Here is a 21,747-nt window from a genome sequence, read left to right on the forward strand (position 1 = left end):
TGCAGTGGTCCATAACCAGCCAGCAGTCAGTGAGCAAACAAGCAGATGTAAGCCTCAGGACCACCGCCCTGGGCTCCATTAGAGAACCACAAGATCAGGCTGGATGCAACGTTAAAATAATGAATAGTTAAAACCATTGCAATTAAGCCACAGGGATGTAAAAATCTCATTATGGTGTCAGCAAAGTGAATTAGTGAGATTTTAATTAGAAATGTGCCTTTAAAGCGGCATTTTAAAGCCAGATGTTACCCACGCTTCCCACAGTAGCAACCATCACTGCCACTCTGAGATCTGAATGGTGAAAAATGAAAACAAAATATTACCAGTCATGCTCTAATTAAATTAAATGTATCTTCAGAAACCAGACAATGTAATTTTACAAGAGCGGATCCGTCTCTCATGAGATCATGTGACCTGGAGCGCTTTGCTTTATGGCTTCCCCTACTATAAACACAGATGGCTCTGCTCTGTGCAGCTCTTTCCTCCTCTTCAAACGAAAGTCTGTCATGGCTGAATGAAGGTGAAAACGGTGTCTGAAGAGGCCAGAAGGAAAAAGCGGGAAAGGGATCGCTCCACAAGTCCACCTCGGCAAAGAATTCACTGGTTGGAGTCCAATTAAAGAAAAATCTGGATGTAAATCCCTCTCTGTCTCGGTATTATCAGACTGGTAAGTTCGCTCTTTGCCTGTTGGGCAGACAAACCAGAATGTGATGAGCATTGTCATATCTTCCAGCAGCGTTTATTCACAACAATGGCAGGAAGCTCCTGATGAGTTGCAGAATTGCAGGATACATCCACGTTTTTATTTTACATCGTTGTTATCATTACTTAGTTTCATTGTACGAGATCCTGAGTAAATGTTTTGTTCTGTCATGTTTCATTTACAACTTCCCACATTGGAGCAGACGTAAATGAAAATGGACGGGCTCCCCATCCATGTCTGCAGGTCGTGGATGGACCATAGACCATATAAGAAAGATGGACGGAGCCTTCAGCGGTAAAAAGTGAAGCCTATGCGGAAGTGCATAAAACTGCAGTTCCACCTTCATCCACTAGGGGCTCCAAAACAGAGCAAATCCCCATAGACTCCCATGTTAAAAATACCAACTTCACAGCAGAAATAAACATGTTTCCAGCCTGGTTCAAAAATCCATTTTTAGTTTAATAGGTCAGCTTTACCTTCTACAACTGTGGGGGGAGTGAAATTTTTTCTAACTCGCCCGTTTAAAAGTAATTTAATCTTGAAGTTCGGCATATTTAGGGGCGTGTCCTTTTGATTGACAGGTACCCGATCTACCGCTTCAAGTAAGAAGAACGTAGAACAACCGCGGTTTTTAGCCGGTTAACAACGTGACTTAGCTTTAGCCCGTTTACGTCCATTAGTTGGTTAGCTCCTGTTATCTCCGGGTTAGCTCGGTTAGCTCTTAGCTACAGAAAGCTCGGAGTTCACTCAATGTCAATCATCCACCATGACGCTCACAGCCCCCCTCTCAGCTCCACCTCTTTGCCCATATTTGTATTTTCCGGCCGAGACGACACGCATGACGCTGCCAAGATGGTGATGGTAGGAACCGCCTACCGAGCTTTAATTCAGCTCTTCAGAAACCTACGGGTGACGTCACAGAGGCTCCGTCCATCTCTATATACAGTCTATGGGATGAACATACGGATAAATGAACATAAGTTCATTGCAGGACCTGTGATCTGACTATTGCACACACTCACAGTGCCGTGACGATGCTCAAACAACATACTGTGTAGCTTAAATGTAAATACCATCAAGATTATGTTGAACACTTGAGGTGTGGAGCACAAGGTTGATCACAATATGTTAAATTAATGTTTGCTGACCCCACCTTTCACCCAAAGACTGCTGGGATAGGCTCCAGCTTCCCCGCGAGCCTTCAGTAGACTAAGCGGTTACGATAATGAATGAATGCATAATGTTTGCTGATGTGTGTCATGATGCCGTTTGGACTGGATCAGATGCAGGATCGATTGATGACATTAAGATGACTTGCTGAAGTTCAAACTGAGCGTCAGAATGAGGAAAAAAGGGGGATTTAAGTGACTTTGAACGTAGCATGGTTGCTGGTCTGAGTATTTCAGAAACTGATGGGATTTTCACACAGAACTTTACAGAGCGTGATCTGGAGAAGAGAAACTATCCAGCCAGCAGTTGTCTGGACCAGAATGTCTTGTTGATGTCAGAGTCTGAGGAGAATGGGCAGACTGGTTGGAGATGGGAAGTCAAATTAGCACTGGTTCCAGTTTGCAGAAAAGCCAGAAGGTGGATGGTGGGCGTAGCAGTATCACAGCATCCTTTTGTCTTTGAGAGGCAGAGATGCAACTTCCAGTTTTATGTCTGCACCTTTTAAAAAGTCTGATTGTTGAGCGAAAAGTCTGATGCAGAGGAAGGTGGACGTCTGCTGAGGCTGCTGGTGTTTTTCCTTCCTGCTCACTCTCCTTTCAGCAAGGTCTCTGTTCCTGGCCTCCTCGGCTTTCTGTGTGCCTGGCTGACACCAGTTTTGTGTCTTCCTCACAGACTGGTGGACAGGAACTGGTTTTAAAGCACATCAAAGCAGCCAAACTGGACAATAACAGTTCTCAGACAGCGCAAACAGGTCCACAGAGGACGCCACCAGTTCCTGGACTTCAGTCCAGCGTCTAATTCATCAGCAACGCTGAAGAACAAACTCCTGGACCCAGGCGTGACTCAGCACCTGAACAGCTGGATCAGAGACTTCTTCACCAACCATCCTCAGCAGGTCAGGATGGAGACTCATCATTCTGGTTCAGAAAGCTCAGCAGAGCCTAGATTTACAGCTTATCTTGTTTATTCTCACATATGGCATGTTGGTGTGGTTTGTCCTGCAGAGTCGTCCCAAAAACACAGAGAGCTCACGACCCGACCACCATCGCTTCGGTTTGTAGCCATCTGGGACGGCCTGCAGGTCCATACAGAATTACAAACTGTTTTAATGAACCGGTGTGCCAACAGAGAGATGAACTCTTGAACATTTAATCTGCAACACGATGCACTGTATCTGTTCGTTGTTACTGTGACTGGTTCATCACTTTTATCAGCTTACGGTGTTTTAAATATTGTCCTCTATGGGTTATTTTCTGTCTTTTTGTGACCGCTACAGTAATGTAGTTTCCTTGTATACTTATACACTGTCCAATGTGAGTTATAAAACAAAATAAAATAAATTAAATTAAAAATTAAATTTAATTTAATTTAATTTAATTTATGTATAAATAAAAATTAAATTAAATTAAATTAAATTAAATTAAATTAAATTAAATTAAATTAAATTAAATTAAATTAAATTAACAAAAGAGGTGCAGCTCCACAAATCCAGACCAGGTGGAGGGCGAGATAAAAGAAGATAAAAGAGATAAAAGATGGCAAAGGGATTATTGATCAACTTTCACAGTTCTGAAATAAAATCTCCTGTTTATAAAAACTGTGATTTATCAGCTCTCATTCAGAATTTAACTTCCAGTCCGGTCAGCATTCACAGCTTTTTCTCAATGACAACATTCCAGCAAGGTCAAGCAACATTTATCATTGAGCAGGAGCACACACACACACACACACACACACACACACACACATACCGCCATGGCTGAATACATGCAGTAGGCTCTCGTTACACATGTCAATAGGAAAACCTGTCTCTGCATTACAAAGTCTCTGCAAAACACACCTCACAGCGCAACGCCTGGATAGAACAATGCAGGAATATCTGCAACACCCATCATATATTTAACTTTTAAAGAGAAGTTCCTCCATTCAGTGTGAGAAACTATGTTTAAATAAAACTCAGTTGAAGCAGCAATGCCCCACAGCATAGTGAGGAGCGTCCACAGGAGATGAAGGCCACTGAGAACAAGGAGGAAGAAGAGAAGCCATCATGATCTGCATGTGTGTATGAGCAGAAAGAGGTCACTGAGACTACAGCATGCAGGAACATCTGTACTGAGTTCAGGCTGGAAGTCCTGGGGTCAAAAGGAGATGCTGGTGGAGATCCACACTGGTAAACTGGTGATTAACCACCTGGAAGCTTTTCCACTGCAGGAACCTCTTCCAGGGTATCCTGAACCGCTGGGTGGAGCTTGCAGAACCAAACATGACTGATTGATTGAGTTTTTTTTCCAGATATTTAATCCCATTTTAGTCTCATCTGCTTCAGGTTTCATGTGCACAACAGCGCATTAAATCTGATAACTTTAAGTTGTTCCTGTTTGTGAACACAATGGTTTGTTCCGGGCTTCCAGATGAAATAAGTAGACAGCCCTCAGATTTAATACCAACACCTAAAACCCTTTAGAAATGTTCCATATTATCAGGTTTACTGTAAACGGAGCTGAAGAGACAGCTGAGGGGACAGCGCAGTGAAATGCGAGGAATGAAAGTCCATCTCTGAGCTTTTTACACTTCAAGAAGAGGGAACATGAGGAACTTGAAAAACCCCAAGAGGAAGCTGAAAATATGTGATCAACAGTAATCGGAGTACTGAGGACCGCGACCTCCGGACTGGAAGTGGCTTCCACAGATCCCAGCAACACCATCAGAGATCTGTGAAGACGGTGATCCTGACATGTTCCCATCAGCCACTGATGGAGCGTTTTCCTCTCGATTCCCGGTTGGGAACAGATGTTCTCCGAGCTGAAGGCCGTCCGTTGCTAACACACACACCTTCTACGGTGAGACTCAAACAGCTCCTCTTTTACAGTTTCATCTCATTCAGTTTGGGACGACGTTGTGTGAAGAGATGACACAACTACCTGATTTCACAAACACAACCAAACGCCACAATGAACGAATCCTGAAGATCCATCAATGAGATCATCTGGAAAAGAAATCTTCCAGATCATCTTATCATGTACTTTCACAGGTCAGCAGGAAGAGTTACATTTATTTCATTACCCTTCTGAAAAAAGGAACTCTGCTGCACCGTACTTTTACTTTAGTACATTTGTGAGGAAGATACACAACTTGCTCCTTTTCACAGGTAACACCTGATTAGATGGTTTATTTTCACCACAACCAGTTTCCCCAGTCAGACGTGGCCATGCAGTCACATGACCACACACAGACTGCTGCAGCTTCCTGTCATGTGGTATCACCCGAACTGGCAGGAAGTCAGCGATGGCGAAGACAGAAGCACCAAAGTTTTCTAAGAAATGAAGAAATACAGCCTTTATGGCTCGATAAAAATGAAAAAGCCGCCGCCGTTTTGAGTGTTACGAAGGAGGAGCATTGTCAGAGAACCAGAGCAGTCCGTGTCCACAGAGCTACTGCAGCAGAGACGGACGAAAGTAATCATTTAAAGATGAAAGAGAAGGATTTTTATGGATGTAAACTGGTTTAACAGCTGCATCATACACAGAGACTGAAGTGGACACAGGTTTGATTCCCAGCCTGGAGCCTTTCGCTACTCTTGAGTCATTTTTCAGATGACTTCTTTCTATTTCTGCTTGAGTAATGTTAATTTGAATTAATTTAAACTACTCGACCACCTCTGTATTTACAGAAAGAAGCCTCTCAAGTTTAGGTAAAAGTCATGGACTGTTCCAGATGTTGTCTCTCAGACAAAGCCTGAACTAATAAGAAGGATTTATTTATTTACAGAGCAGAACCGATTTAGTTAGAATGAGACTTTTTGGTTACGTTACTTTGCTTCTATTTCATTTTGTTGCGTTGGGATTAAAAGACAGAACTAAATTAAACTTAACATATGAGGAGGGTTCATGGGATTGTTACTCGCAGTGTTGGGAATTTAATTAATAATAGGATTTATTTCACACTGAGAAGATGGGAGACTTTTTCCCACTTTGAACTGAGTGTCTTTTGATTCCTTGTTCAACCAAAGTATTGTTTCCAAGCAGGAGCAAACCAACTAATGTCCGGACTAACTTTCATTCATCTCCATAAGTCAGACACACACCGTGTCCACCTGAATCCTGCTTCCACACACTCCCTAACACCACACACTGAGAGTGGACCAGCAGCATCCCTGTAGCTTCACACCAGCAGAAAACACTCAACACAGCAAACACAACAAGGTCAGTGTGGATCACACCTCTGCAGAGACACATGACAAGTCCTCCTTCTTCAGCGTGATATCATCCACCATGACAAAGACCCCCCACCCCACCTCCTCATCTCCTCAGGTCCAGAGTTTAGGCAAAGACCTGACTCACCGGTCTGCAGCCCGGGGCCTAACCTGACAGCCCCGCAGCCCTTAAAATGTCCTCTGCAGTGGCTCCCACGTTCATCCCGGGGCCTCTGCAGGTACAGCCGGAGAGGCAGGGTCCGCTCAGTCCCCAGCACTCCGGTTCCTGTGTTTGTGATTTGCGCAGAGCAGCAAAAATCTGTGAAAAGCGCAGCATCATCCAGAAGATGCGCAGAGAGAGGCGGGGGCCTGTGCACACTGCGGACAGACGTGGGAACGGCGGTCTGAGCCTCCGGATCTGGACCGGAGCTAATCCACCAGGTCTGGTTCCAGCAGACCCCGCGCGGGACAGTCCGCAGCGACCGCGAAAGAGCGTGACATGGCGCGAGACGTGTGCGCTTACCTGCGCCGCTCCGCCGCGTCTCCTGCCGCTCCAACCGGCGCCGTCAGCTCCGCAGCGGCATCAGGGAACTACCTGCTCCTCCTCTGAGCTCCGACTGCAGCTTTCTCTCCTTACTCCTCCCTCCTCAGCTGCTCGCCATCTGGACCGCGCCGCGGCGCGCGCATCCACGGACTGGCGCCGCGCGCGCACGCTGGGAGTGTCGGGCAGGTGTTGGAGGCCCCTGCATGATGAGTCGCTCTCTGGATCCAACAAAGTAGTTCATGTTTCTCTCCGATTCTGATAGGAAATGTGCTCATTTTAACATAGAGAATATTTACTTCAAATAGAAATACTGAATAAAAGTCTGTGTTTTTTATTCTAATAAAAAACTGTCCCTTCAGGTCACACACACACACACACACACACATGGAAAATGATATTCTAAATGTTTGGTTTTTGTGTACTCGGGGCATATGATCATATGAAATGAATTTACAGCATAGAGCAGGATGCAAACAATGGTAAAAGATTCATTAAGAAAAGAAAAAGGTCACACATACTGGTATAAACCCAAACACTTCTAATTATTCTGTACATAAATAAACATCAGAGGCTCTTCCAGTCTGAGTCAGAGGATTGAAGGTACCCTAAACAGAAGCATGAACTTCTTCTTCCCCTTTGTCAGTGTTGGATAATGAGCCATGGTGAAGATTCAATTCAATTCATCTTTATTTATATAAGACCACTTCAGTGCTTTAAATGGAACCCAATAAGTGGTGGTTCTCCCTAATGACTTGCTGTCGGTTTGTCATGCAAATATGGGACAAAAACGGGTGATACTTACATGTAGATCTATAAAGAGATCTGTAGATTAATAGTTTTATTGCACAGAAATGACAAAAAACAAACATCGCAAGTTGTAAATCAAATCCACATTTCCCAAATTCAAAGTGCCATGGAGACATTTTTACGCCAATTCACAATCATGTTGTCTCAGGGCATTTTACAGACTCATCAATAGAAGCCAATTCATTAGAAACCAATTGATTGCAACGAATCTTGACTTTAATCCGATCCTCCATCCTGAGCTGCATGAGGCGACAGTGGGAAGGAAAACTTCCTTTTAACAGGAAGAAAATCTCCAGATGTTTCCAGACCTTTCTTTACCAGGTTTTTCTGAATTCACTCCCTCAAGCAGCCTCTCCTGATCCCCTCTGATTGGACATGTGGAGGCTGCCGTAGCATGAATGAAAAGATGATTTACTGTATCATTTTATCAGATTAAATGTGTATTTCTCCTTTCCTTTGTGATCAGACATGATTCCATGTTGATGGATCAACACACCTTCATTTACTCTGCCAGGACTCATCTACATGATCCCAGAGATGTACAATCCAGGTGCCACAAAGTAGAAGTCCAGTAACTAAACCAGCTGAATTTAAACAGCTCGGCTCCACTGCAGGTATGTTACTGAAAACACCTGTTCTAAATGCACAGCTAGATCCAAAAACATGGCAGGACCTCTAATTTACTTTTACTTCTACTTTATACATCTCTGAACTGGTCCCAGGAAGAACCCAGCAGCACTCCATCAGGGAGGGCATCTCCAAAGTTATCTCTACTTTAGGACTTCTCAGGAGTCAAACATCCTACCTGGAACTTAACTGGTACACTTATGTCCAAATCTGACCATCCAGAACCTCCGAAACAGCGGTGGAGCCAGACTTTTACACGGAGGGCCGGAGGATGGGCTGGACTTTACCAGGGGGTCGTATACTAAGGAAGGAAACGATTGTGTTCCTCTCTCTAACACACACTCACATCCACTGCTGGGACAAATCAGACATGAGAAATAAAACATCTTTACATGAATAATCCAGATGGCCAAGGAGAAACAAGCTAAAAAAAAAAAAAAAAAAGGTCCATAGGTTGTTATGTGGTGCAGCATGTGGAGCTTGATGCGGTAAGTTAAGTCAAGCGGTAAGTTAAAGTAAAGTAAGGAAATGTCGATGCAGCAACTTTCAAGATAAAAATGACAAAATCCTTTACAATAAAACAGAAAACAATGCATGAAACATTAAAAACAAATAAAACCAAGGAAAAGCAAGTTTTAAAAGATGCATTTTAGCTGCTTTTTTAAAAAGAGATCTCTGGCAAGCAGATCTCTGGCAAGAGAGAGGAAAGGAGTGAGGTGATCAGTTCTGGTCTAAGGTGGTGGAAGACTGGACCCTTGTGTGGCTTCCTGCACATTAGGAGATGTCAGGCAGCTGGCACTGGGGGCTGGGATCTCTCAGTCTGATTTGTTTCTTTTCCTCTTTACAAAAAGTCAGAAATATCCTCCTATCTCTTCATTATTATATCTTCCTGTTTAAAATCAGACTCGTAACATTGTATATAGGAGCTATAAATGTAGTTTAGACTGGGAATTATCACTGGGTGGTGTTATATGGTTGTCATGGTGATGTGGAGTGGGGTCACGTGGATGGGAATCAGTGTAAGTCCGACTAGTTAAAAAGTTGTCAGCCAGTCACTCGGGTTTTGCTGGAGAGGAGGACTGCGTAGCTGTGGTGTTTATTGAATGCCCTGCATGAGTATCCTGATTGACATAAGATTACATATTATACGATGTAAATTACATCTCACCTGGAACGTCAGGTAGGGGATGTACCCCAGTTCATAAAGAAATGAGCCTACCAAATATGTGGCCTATGTGCATCATTGGGAGAAGCCAACAGCGCGTCAAGCAAATACACCGGACCCAGCCATTTTCCTCGGTAGCTACTGTGGAAGTCGCTACATCGTATATTTCTCCCCATTATCATGCTGTAGTTACTTTAAATCAACTAGCAGCCTTGCTAGCCTCCTGTTTAAATGAAACTGGATCGTGCAGCTTTAGCTTAGTCTGCACTAACGCCGATACTTTACTCTCTGAGCATCGTTGTAGTTTATGTTCTGCTCCAGCGTGAAAATCTTTATGAACTGAGTTGATATTTAGTCCCTAAAACACTCACTAAAAAATAATGACGACATGGTTTCCCCTCTTTATTTTAAAACTAATTTAGTGTGACTGTAAAACTAGATTAGCACTGGCTGCTACGTAGCTTCATGCTAACATCAGGTTAATAGCTTTACATGACATCAGTACTGGCACAGGGTCAGCAGGAGATACTCCCAGTATGGTGGATATTCTATGGCAGGGGTGCCCAAAGTGGGGACCTCGGGCCCAAATCGGCCCGCCAGCACTTTGCTATTGGCCCGCTAGTCGTTGTTCATAATTATACCCTACGTGACATGAACCTCAATAAGTCCAGACTCAGAGGGACCCAATGACATCCTCACCTTGTCAGTGAGCCAGGTGCAACCCAACATGGAGAGACTGATAATGTTCAAGATCAACTTTATGTTGCACAGTTTAGTGGGTGTAATGATTGTTTCTTGCCCCTCTAACTATGACTTTATTGTTCTATTGTCATATTGATTTTTCATGTAACATCTTATTTGCCCTGGTAGGAAAACAAGACACCGTATTAGCTATTGAACATGAATTACAATAACTTCATGAATTTACTTGTGTTTCATCCTGAAAGCTGAAGTGTTTGGATCATTTTCTGTTTGGCCCTTGGATGCACAAAGTTTGGGCACCCCTGTTCTATGGGCATTCCAGATCCGGCCCGATGAACTGGTGGTGGTGGTAAACCAACTGGAAGCAGTGAAAAGTTACTTTTTCAGGGAACCTGGGATCTCTTCTACAAATATGCAGAGATCCTCAGTCCTGGTCTTCAAGGGTCCTGCAGGTTTTCCAAGAGTTCCTGTTGAAACATTCCTGACTCAGACAGACAAGCTCTGCACATGTCTGTTAAATACACATTGACTGAATCAGGTGTGTTGGAGCAGGGATGCTTGGAAAGCCTACGGGACACCGGTCCTCAAAGACCAGGACTGATGATCCTTGGTGCAGCCAAATGTCGATATTTTCAAAGGACTAGTTAGGAAACTACTTTAAAGTTAGCTTCAAACATCTGTAGTGATGCAGGCCTGGAAAGATGTTTTCTTGTGGCCTGTCAATCACCTGACGTGGCCAGCGCTCTAGCTCCAGCCCCTGACTCAGAAGCTGTCAAGAGGAGATGAGCGGGTTACTGAAGAGCAGACAGTAAGAAGGAAACTTTAACACTAACTCATTGTAGATCTGAACTTTTAACACATTTCAGCTCGATGAGATCTTCAGATTGCGGTGCATCAGACCGCGTGTGAAGGCGGCCGTTTCTGGTTATATATTTACCGCAGTCTGACAAATAGCTGGTGTGTTTATTGAAGAAGCACAAAACACCCTTCATTGTTTATTGTTAAACTCCACATTCCAGCATATGTGATCCCACCTCTGTATGTCCGTCAGAAGCTGCGATAAAGCTGATTGGACAGATGAATCCAGGTAAGAACATCACATCAGGTACTGATCTGTGTGAGAGATGGAAGAGCTCTGCAGTAAGCTGACTTCAGCTGTGAAGATCTCTATAAATCAACATCTGAACTACTTATTAAACTATTTGTAACATGACAAATGTACACAATGTTGATGAAGCTACACCTGAAGCGACTGAACCGTCACTGGGACCGCTGGTGAAGACTGTAAGCATTTTACAGAGTAAAAATGCAGAAATAAAAATAGGGTTGTACATTTCATGGATTTTATTTGAACTCTACTTGAATTAGTACGTACCAGGGTAGTCCTAGGAATAAGTAGAATGTACCGAATACCCCGCCTCTCGCACAAAGATTGCTGGGATAGACTCCAGCTCCTCCTCCTCCTTAATCAGACTAAGAGGTTTGGAAAAGGAATGAATGAACACTTAGGAATAATTAAAGTAGTCCTCAAAATGAATAAAGTTGTCTTAGGAATTAGTAAAACGGTCCTATGCAAGCGTGGTCTATCCTAAGAATCAATAAAGCGGTCCTGGTGCCATTCGTGGATGGGAAGAGGGGAAAACCAGGACAAAACAGTCCGATAATCCTCATGCGTTTACCCAGATTTACTGTGCAAAGAAAAGGACACAAAGACACCCGACAGTCTTACAGGAGCAGGAAGACGTTAAAGTATTTCTTAAACATCACAAGTGATCAGATTATTCCACTGTTTATTTCACAATAACAACAAAACACCATCCACCTGCGCCGCCATACGTTTAGAGCTCCAACTCCTGGTTAAAGATGATGCCGTGAGGCGTTCACTTGCACTGGGACGTTCGGCCCCAGCCAGCCCTGTCTCTGGTGTGGAGTCTGAAGTGGGTGTTGAGGTGCGCAGACTGGTTGAAGCATTTCCCGCAGACGTGGCAGTGGAAGGGTTTCTCTCCGGTGTGGATGCGGTGGTGCCTCTTCAGCATGCTGACAGTGGTGAAGCTCTTCCGGCACACGGCGCAGCTGTACGGTTTCTCCTTGGTGTGCCAGCGCATGTGGACCTCCAGCTGGCAGGCGAAGCTGAAGCCCTTGCCACACTCTTTACAGCTGTGCCACCTCTGGATGCTCTGCGTTTGGTGAGCGGAGCGAGTCAGAGGTAGTTTCAGGGATCGGACATTTTTCACCTGCATCGTGTGCACACTCTGTTTCCCGTTGGAGCGATGGAGATCAGTTTTCTGAGGCCTGTGGCTCTTTGCAGGGACATCGCTCTGAGCAGCTCTGCAGTCTGAACGAACCGCCGCAGGAGACGGTAAGCTGACAGCTGGCTGGTCGGTTTCTGTTTTTATCTCAGTGGATGTCGGCGGTGGCGAGGTCGCGCTGTGGGCCGGCTCAGGATGCAGCGTCTGCTCTTCAACATGACTGCAGTTTCCCAGCTCAGAGTCTCTGGCTTCTTGTAAGTCTCCAGTTTGAGCAGTTCTCAGATCGGGCTCCTCTTTAACCAGCGACAGCTCCAGTCTGTTTCTCCATTCAGATTCACAGAGCTGAGCGTCTTCTGGAGGCTGCACAGACGGAGGTTCTGAAAGACCAAACAAATCACGTCATCCTAGGACACAAACACCAACAAGCCTGTTTTCCACGGACGCGTCAGGCTGACGCTAGTCTTACTGCAACTCTAAATGATCTCTCTTCAGGTCTACACGATTACTTGATTTCACAATTAATTATTGTATTAAATGTATTAACGCTTCAATATACTTCCTTTCCATAAAGGATTATGTCTGAATCATAGACGACCAGGAAGAAAATCAAAGTTAAACATCAGCTGTGTGTTTCTGCACGTGTTGGTTTGTTTTAGAGGGTCCAGTCTGACGCTCTGGTGAATTAAGTAAATATGAAAACAACAAAATATTACCTGTCATGTTCTAATAAAATGAAATGTAATTTGTCATGTAATGTAATTTGTATGAGGTTAAATTGTGCAAAGAGACACTGTGTAAGTTTTTATCCAAAATAACGGATGAATTCTGGGGTGCTGGACTCGTGTCGGCGCACCGAAGGAGCAGCGCTCGTCAGAAACTCTGGAACCTTGCAGGAGTGGATCCGTCTCTCATGGCCTCATTTTACTTCCAAAGCTTTTCAAGGCAGGAAGACAACATGTTCCATCTTTTTTTATCTTTCTTAATCGATCTGATGAGGTGAGGTCGTACAGGTGGTCTCCAGCTCCGGTCCTCGAGGGCCACCATCCTGCAGGTTTTAGTGTTTCCCCGCTGCAACACACCTGATCCAAACCAATGGCTCATTAACAGGCAGGGGCAGAAAATGACAGCAAGTTGTTGAAGAAGCTTTTCATTTGAATCAAGTGTCTTGTAGCAGGGAAACACTGAAACCGGCAGGATGGTAGCTCACGAGGACCAGAGTTGGAGACCCCTGCTATACACATGTGGGGTTGTACACATTTGCACATTTAGAATAACTTCTAGATCTCTGATCATAATACTGATATTTAATGCTGGATGTTTTTCACTTCCAGATACCTGGGATTAAATGTTTGGTCATTTTATTGCACCATAGTGATCTGGAAGTTGTAATGAACGTGTAAATGTGCTCATTTGTAAAATCAATAGAATAAAAATAAAATTAATCCATTTAAATAAAATTATAAACTATGTTATATAATATAACTCATTTTACATACAAAGTTTATCAAAACAATTTTTTATACAATTGTCTAGTTGCTAAATTCTATATGTCAAATTTTTAATTAAAAAAAGGTACATTTATAAAATAAAAAAATATTTATTTATATGAATATGTCAGTTTTAAGGCATTTATCAGAATTTAAACATTATAAAATTCTAGGTTGACTTTACAGATGTTCATAACTTGTTCATAACTAATACTTTCATAGGATTGGTTACCAGTGTTGGATTCCAGCTTTCTGATGACCACCAGTCGCAGAACCGTGGTAGGAGCTGATGGCAGATTGTTGACATTTATCATTAGCTAATATAACTACCCTCCCAGTAATAAACAAGGAAACAAACATCTTTCTGAATGGAACATAACAGTCACATCTGGTGCTGGCTCCACTAGAACTGCTCTGTTTTTATTTGTTTGTTGTTGTTTTGGGGTTTTTTGCTTAATGTATTTTGGAAGTGGGAAAGGAGCTAACCAACAAAGGATCATCAAAACCAAAGTTGAGTCATCAGGCTTAATTACATTGTCCCAACTCTGTAACATCCTGCAGTGATGGTAGGTTTTTGTTTTATTTTTACTTCCTATCTGAGGCTTTCTGGACTTGTTTGTAGTCAGTTCTACCAACCTCAGCGTGGTCTGATATGTCTGGTTAAGCAGAACATCATATGAGACCTGTTCATTGCATTAAACTGCATTCTGGGAACATTAAACTTAATTCTGCCCACAGTTGCTTTTTTTTTCCTAGTTTAAACCAAAGAATAATGAATTATGACTGGACTTTTTTGTCAGTCCTCAATTGCTTACCAAACGATAAGCTCAATCCTTAGTATTGTCTTATTTAGATAATGCATCAGTTGTTTTGTCATGGACTAACAACAATAATTTACATAAAATTCAAGTTGCACAGAATAAAGCTGCAAGGATTGTTTTAGATTGTCCATACATAGCTAATGTAACTTTAATGCACAATAATTTAACATGGTTAACTGTGAAATACAGATTATAGTATTCCTTATTATCATCTATTCATAACATTATAGTTACAAAAAGTCCTGAAATGATTTACAGGAAAGTGTCTTTTTTTTCTGATCAACACAGTTATTGCACGAGACAAATGAGCGGGATGAGGTGCGCTCTACCTCCAGGCAGAATGAATCAGTTTCAGTGTTTTATCGAGCTGTGGTTGCATGGATGGGTTGCCAGGATTTCTGTTACTGGAAAATAATGCAAAAAATTTCTAAAGAAACTTAAACTATTTCTGTTTAAAATACAGACATGATAATGAACTAGTGTATATAATATTGAAGTATGTTTAGTTAGTTTATTAGAGCTATTTTGTGAATGACTAGTAATTTTCTTTTTGTTGTTGTTTTTTCCTTTTTTTCCTCTCTTTTTTATTGAGCTGTTGTATTCTATGTTTTGTTTGTATGTTTATGTGTGATTATCGGTGTGCATGGTGTATTAAATTGTTTATATAAATTGTAATGTAATATAGAGAAGACCCCAGGAAGAATAGCTACTGATATTTCAGTGGCTCATGGGGATCTTAATGAATAAGATTAAATGTTAACAGATTTACAATTATCTATCCATCCCTTTATCCATTCATACATCCCTTTGAAATGGTAAATGAACTTGTAATTATATGACATACGGCCCTGCACACACTCACACACTCATACCTCGGCACATCGGGGTATGAGTGTTATCCATCCATCCATCCATCTAATTGTGAAAAAACTGATGCAGGTCGTTGCAGACAGCTGGATCAGAGCTGCAGTCTGACAGAATCAAACCGGACCAGACCGGACCGGACACCTCCGCCTCCCACACCTGTCATGACGTGAAGATGGTGCGTGTGATTGTCACCTGACGGCAGCAGGAGCCTCTGGACGGCGACGTCCAGGAGGCGTTTGAGCCGCTTGTTCTCCTCCTTGGAGCGGAGGATCTCGCTCTGATACTCCGCCACCGTGTCCCTGACGGCGCGGAAGATGTCCTCTGCGGCCGCTGTCAGCCTGTCGTTCAGGAACACGTTGAGCAGCTCCAGTTTGGTCATGATGTCCACAGCTGTCTCCAGAAGTCCTGCTGTTTACATCCAGCACACCGGAACTAAAGCGGGCCGGTTAGACGTCACGGTGACAGCGCCGCCTGCTGGTCAGGAGGTCCCAGGGACGTGCAGAGAGGGGGTGCGGCTGGTGCTGGAGCCCCTGACCCCTTTGCCCAATGACACCCAAAGTGCCTTTTTGACTACTTTTAGTTCGTTTGATTGTTTTGTTGTTGTTGTTTTGTTTGTTTTTACTGGTGTTGTATGAAATTCTGTCACTGCGGCCCAAAAGAAACTAATTAAAAAATTAGATCTTCCTCAGGCAGGTCGCATGATCCACATGGACACGCACTCACAAATTGTGACACAGACACTTTTTGCATTGTCAGCACAGTTTAATAAATCTGAATTCTTAAAAATTTGTATTTTATGGGACGTACGCCATGTCCTGTTTTTGGGCATGAGCACATTTAGCATAGATCCAACGCAATGTTTTATAATGACACCCCTGGTGTCTTCGGGCAGCGGTTCTCAACCTTTTTGTAACACAGTACCCCTTGTAAAATATTTTTCCAGCCAAGTACCCCCTAACCACTACAAAGTATTTTTTATTTAAAAAAAAAAAACATGAAATACAGCACTTGCCATTTGTGGGGTTTTTTTTTTTTGGTTTTTTTTTTTTACTTTAATTGTGCAAAACAGTGGCAATTGTTTTGCACATCTCTACTACACTTCAACCAGGACTCTATTGTTTGCGTTCTCAAGGCGACAGTGACTGACGGATATGATTTGGCTTGTTACATGTGGGGTTCACGTTGGAATGTGGGATTTTGGGAGGAATGAAATGGTGTCAATCTAAATTTAAACTCAGTTTATGAATGTACACTTACATTTATTGGAATATATTAAATATAAAATTATAATTATATTATTGTAATTTTACAATATTATAATTATATCTTTTTATTTAGGATGTTTTAAAGAAGACATAAAAAGATATGTTTTCAAAATATTTCACATACCCCTATGAATGCCTTGAAGTACCCCCAGGGGTACGCGTACCCCCATTTGAGAAACAGTGTCTTAGGGTATGTTTCCAGGGTCAAAGATTGAAAATAAGACATTTATCTATTATGATTATATAAATTGATCGAGATATTAGCTTGTAAGAGTATTGCCACTGGTTAGGGAACTGAGTGGACTGTTGGGCCTTTTGGGGTTTTTCAAGCAACACCCAAAGTCGCTCCTTGAGAGCTGCTGTCCTGCATCTCTGTTCCAACACACCTGGCTCAAATTAAATGGACACAAAACCTTGCAAGTTCCCCACAATGGCTGATTCATTTAAGTCCGTTGTGCCGGAACAGAGATACATGGAAAACCTGCAGGATTGTGGCCCTCAAGGACCAGAGCTGGACACCCCTGCCCTACATCTTGGTGGAGGCCATAACTCTTTTAGTGCTTCTAGTGTTATTTATAAAATTCTTTTGAGGTTTTTTTTTTTGTTTGTTTGTTTGTTTGTTTTTTAAAACGATTTGATCATTTGATTACCTTCATATGAAATATTATGAAAAATAAATATATATGAAGTATTTACACTTATATTACATATTTACAACACCTACATTACAACTTCCATATCACAATGGAGCTTTAAAATCACTATCATTACTATTAAAAATACAGGGGTGGCAGTGGCTCAGGTGGTCCAGCTGCTTGTTTTGAGACCCGACGGTCTGCAGTTTGAGGGCATCTGGTGCAAAACGGGAAAATTCCCCCGTGTGATGAATTGCTGTGGCGTCCCCTTTAGAGGGTCAAGTCAAAAGGGAAACAAAAACATCTGAAAATGAAAATTACACAATATTTCACATTGTGATCAGAGTAACTTTAATATCTAGAAGTGTCGTAATCCTGACTTGTCTCACCACCACGGTGGATCCCAAGGCCAGACGTTTTTAGGCCAGTCAAGAGATATAATCCTTCCAGTGTGTCATGAGTTTCTTCCGGGGTCTCGTTCCGCAGGGACATGCCCAAAACACCTCATCATGGAGACATCCAGGATGTATCCAAACCAGATGCCCGAGCCAACTCATCTGGCTCAACTTGATGTTTCATGGGAAAATTGAACATGACTTTTTCATCAGTTCACTCTTTGCTCACATTCAGTTCACATCTTGTCTTCTGTTTTTGTGCTTACAGTGAACTCCTTTCAAGGTTAATTTTCTCTCCCAAGATTTTGTTGGTCTGTTGCTCCTATTTTGAAGGCTGTGTGTAACAGTGCAGGTGCCAAGTTGGGGAGCAATAAGCACGCCTACCACCGGGAATACCTCCAGAGGGAAGAGTTCAGCCCTTCTCGAGGATACTGGTCCCAGAGACAAAGCCATACATTCATTCATTATCCTAACCGCTTAGTCCGATGAAGGGTCGCGGGGAAGCTGGAGCCTATCCCAGCAGTCTTTGGGCGAAAGGCAGGGTACACCCTGGATAGCTCCCCAGTCCAGTGGCTATAAAACATATTCACCCACTGCAATGTTTTATTCTTTCATTTCTTTTGTAAATCATTCACGTGCAACATAATTTGGCTTTTATGAACAAAAATCGTCTTTAATGACAATTAAATAAAAATTGTCAACATAAAATTAGAGGTTGCATATATATATATATATATACATACAAATATACACAAAAAGTGAAACCTCATGTGGGCTAACGAGGATTTAGTTACATCATAAAATATAGAGTAAATATCTTATTTTAATATTTACTTAATTGGTAAATGACTGAATCCTCTGCTAAGACAGTTAGACATTGTGATATAATCAGTTTTATCACTAAAAATGTATGTAATCACCTGGAACACACTGGTCATTAAAAACATTTTATTTACATGGCAATTTGTACAAGTGAACAGAAATTTTGTGAAAAAGGAATTTGGACAGAGCAAACACACATTAAGACCAACAAAGTTGGGTTTTTTTTGTTTGTTTTTAACCAGAACACACGGATAAACAAACACAAAAGAGAGAAAAGATCCAGTGCAGACAGCATCTGTGACGTGTTGCAGTCTGAGGAAGAACATACAAACATCATAAACAGTCCCTGAGGAGTTCAGTAAGGTTTGCAGAGTCCACACATTCAGCCAGATTAGCTGGTTAAATCAACAGACAGGTGAAAAACACGTTTAAACCAAACTTTATATGTATATAAATGTACCAGGCAGTTAGTCACATTTCTCCGCAGGAGCCGAGTTTACCGCCGTCTACAGGGGAACCTTTATGTTGGGATCCATTTAACATAACAGTAAGGAAAGCAGCAGAGGAGGGACATCCACTCACATACAGGAGAACAGTTAAGGGTAGGTTTACTGTAAGTGCAGCACAGTTCATTATTTTTACACTCGTCCCTTTGCATACACAGTACACAGATACTCCATCCTCCAGCTTCATCTGTCAAACTGCAACACCTGTTTATCTAACAGGGCCTGATGAGTCGGAATACTATCCATAAAAAGAAATATGGTAGGGGGAAAAAAACTTAAAAATAACTTTCTGGCAGCAGGAAGTGACAGAAAGCAACATGAGAAATGCTCTAAAACAACCTAAAGTTTAAAATAAATTCAGTTTCAGAACAACAGATCTGTGTGCTTGATGCTGGGTGGAAAGAAAGTTATCAGACACAGAGTCAGGCTTCTGATTGGAGTCCTCAGCTGTCAATCATTTCTGACAGCTCCTGCAGCAGGTCGTCTTCTCCGATGCCTGGATCCACATCTTCCTCCAGGTGATCATCTGTGAACTGGTTGATGAGTTCCTCGAAGTCATCAACGGCAGAGGTGGAGGCAGCAGCGTCTGTGCTGGAGGTGGAGGCAGCACGGGAAGTTGCCGTGCTCTGTCTCCGTGGTCTGGACTGAGTAGGACTCTTTAGGATGGGGCTGAGGGGAAGACAGAAGTCTCATTAAAATGACATTATCTGAGCATGGATGACGTGTAGTGGACAGACATGACAGAGATTAGGGGGAATATTCTTTCAGGGTGGATGAATTTCACAGTTTGAGGCGATTTTGTGGAGAAAACGACTGACTGCTCAGTTAAGACTTGTTTATTTCCTGTAATAAGTCTGAAGCCTAACACGCTGCCTTTGTGCAGCATCTGAAGGATTAAAACCTGCTACATCAGTGATCCTCACTCTTAATTCAACAAGAACCGCACCCAATATAATAAGACAAGCGGAGAGTCACTTTTCCCCCCCAAAATAAGCAACGCTACGTAGCTACAGTTGTACTCATATGTATTCATCCTCTTTCATTAAAGAAAAGGCTGAATTTACAACAGTCACTCAAATAACTGGAGACTTAAATAAGGAACAATAACTAAAAATCTGCGAAAATATAATTCTGTAATATAAGACACTTTTTTTTAATTTAATTGAGTTGAAGAAAGGAAAAAAAAAACAAAACCAATTTGGTCCTGGACAAATTAGAGCAGTTTTTCTGTTGAACAGTGGGATAAAATACCTGTCAACAGGTGCAGAAGTCTGACTGAGAGGAACAGAAAACACCTGACTGAAGCGGAAACATTAAAGGATTGTTCAACTAAATATTAGTTTATGACTGACGTAATTATCTTATTTGTTTGCTTTTTAAAAAAGATATTTTCATTGAATCAGAATTAGAAAATAATGTAATGATTTTCATAAAATGTTTATTTATTATTACTTTAGTCAATTTCAGCTTATTTTACAGGCAGCTGTTTTTTTCCTTCTTTAATGAAAGGGTATGAATAAATATGAGCACAACTGTAAATCAGTAACATTCAGCTTTTATGACCTATTTAGATAGCATTTTCAGTGGCTGCTTCACGAGCCGCGCAACGAGTAACACTGTGCTCCATCCTCCACGAGAATAGAGAACTTTTTTTCTTGTTCTGGAGGCCCCGAGAAGAAAATGATGTAATTTTGTTCTCGTGGATGTGGTTGAATACAGATCTCAACACATCGGGTTGGCAGAACTTTTTTCATGTGGGGCTGCGAGAAGTATCCTGTGATTGGTCGGACATTTGAGGTGGGCGTGGTTAACACAGAAAAAAGTGGAAAGTTGCCGCTTACGCATTTTTGCAGATGCTGATTAAACAGATTATTTTAATTAAACAGCTGATCAAGGTGGGGAGAAAGTACAAACATTTTTACAACATGTGGCATTAAATCACACAACAAAACTTTTGTCATTTTCCCCGTCAAGCGGCCCACATCGACGGCTAACTCGGCATCCATCTAGCATCCTACCTGACCTGTAGGATGCTAGATGGATGCTGAAATAGGACCCTCTTATGATGAATCCTATTTAGTCTCTTTCTCTGTTTTAATGTTGCGTTTCTTTGCTGAATCTGCGACAGTGCGCCATGAAAACAGCCAGTCAAAGCAAAACCGCTGCAACATCACATCTCGGATGTGACAACTGTAGTTTGGTTTCTCAGCCTCGGGACTCAGCAGCGGTTCCAGAAATACATGACAGATGTCATTAACTGTGTTTCTATTACATTATTTTGCAGAATAAAAAGCGATATTTGTAAGTTTCGACAAACAAAGATTGCGATTTGCAGGTGTTTCCATTGAATAGTGGTGAGTGCATTGGCCTCAGTTCTCAGAATTGCGGCTTATGCAAGGTAGCCACGCAGTGTTGTTTTGGGGTTTTCAACTTGCTGCGAAGAATTTGCTACAACTTTTTGAAGCTTTCCTCCCACATTTTCTTTTCTACAACTCTAAATTTCTTTTATTTGTTCCACACACCATCTTTACTGGAAATGAACTGGTCACGACCCCCACGCCGCGTCCGGGGACACACCAATAAGAAAAAAATTGATTCCATGACACTTTTGCGATATGTTGCTGTATTTAAACGACTGAAAAACTGCCTCATGAGACCGTAAAAACTTTATCAATATTTATGATTTTTTTAAAAAATGTGGGTGTTTCCATGAGCAGTTTTTTTATAACCATATTTAGTTTTTGTGTGGTTCTATGAGTAATGGAAATGCCTCTACTGTGTCATCAAACA

At 42.1% G+C, this 21,747-nt stretch overlaps 2 protein-coding genes across 7 annotated transcripts in view; both read right to left on the minus strand.

Annotated features, from left to right (window-relative positions):
- Positions 1–11,790: 11,790 nt before the first annotated feature.
- On the minus strand, positions 11,791–15,713 carry LOC306757743 (uncharacterized protein; the record flags this gene model as incomplete). The annotated part of the gene is made up of 2 exons (XM_079242869.1): positions 11,791–12,536; positions 15,527–15,713. 2 exons carry the CDS (start codon positions 15,711–15,713, stop codon positions 11,791–11,793), a joined length of 933 nt encoding a protein of 310 aa, XP_079098995.1.
- A 2,625-nt stretch (positions 15,714–18,338) lies between these two features.
- Positions 18,339–21,747, minus strand: part of zc3h11a (zinc finger CCCH-type containing 11A) — a 15,258-nt gene continuing 11,849 nt past the window's right edge. For 5 of the 6 annotated variants that reach the window (XM_079241595.1, XM_079241593.1, XM_079241596.1 and 2 more), the window contains one exon: positions 18,340–19,626. In XM_079241595.1, coding sequence (XP_079097721.1) covers positions 19,401–19,626 — 226 coding nt within the window. In that variant the 3' untranslated portion in view covers positions 18,340–19,400. Of the gene's footprint in view, positions 19,627–21,747 lie in introns of all 6 variants that reach the window. The other variant, XM_079241598.1, reaches the window with a different exon arrangement.

This window comes from Telmatherina bonti, assembly GCF_933228915.1.
Source record: "Telmatherina bonti genome assembly, chromosome: 6".
In the NCBI taxonomy this organism is placed as follows: Eukaryota; Metazoa; Chordata; class Actinopteri; order Atheriniformes; family Telmatherinidae; genus Telmatherina; species Telmatherina bonti.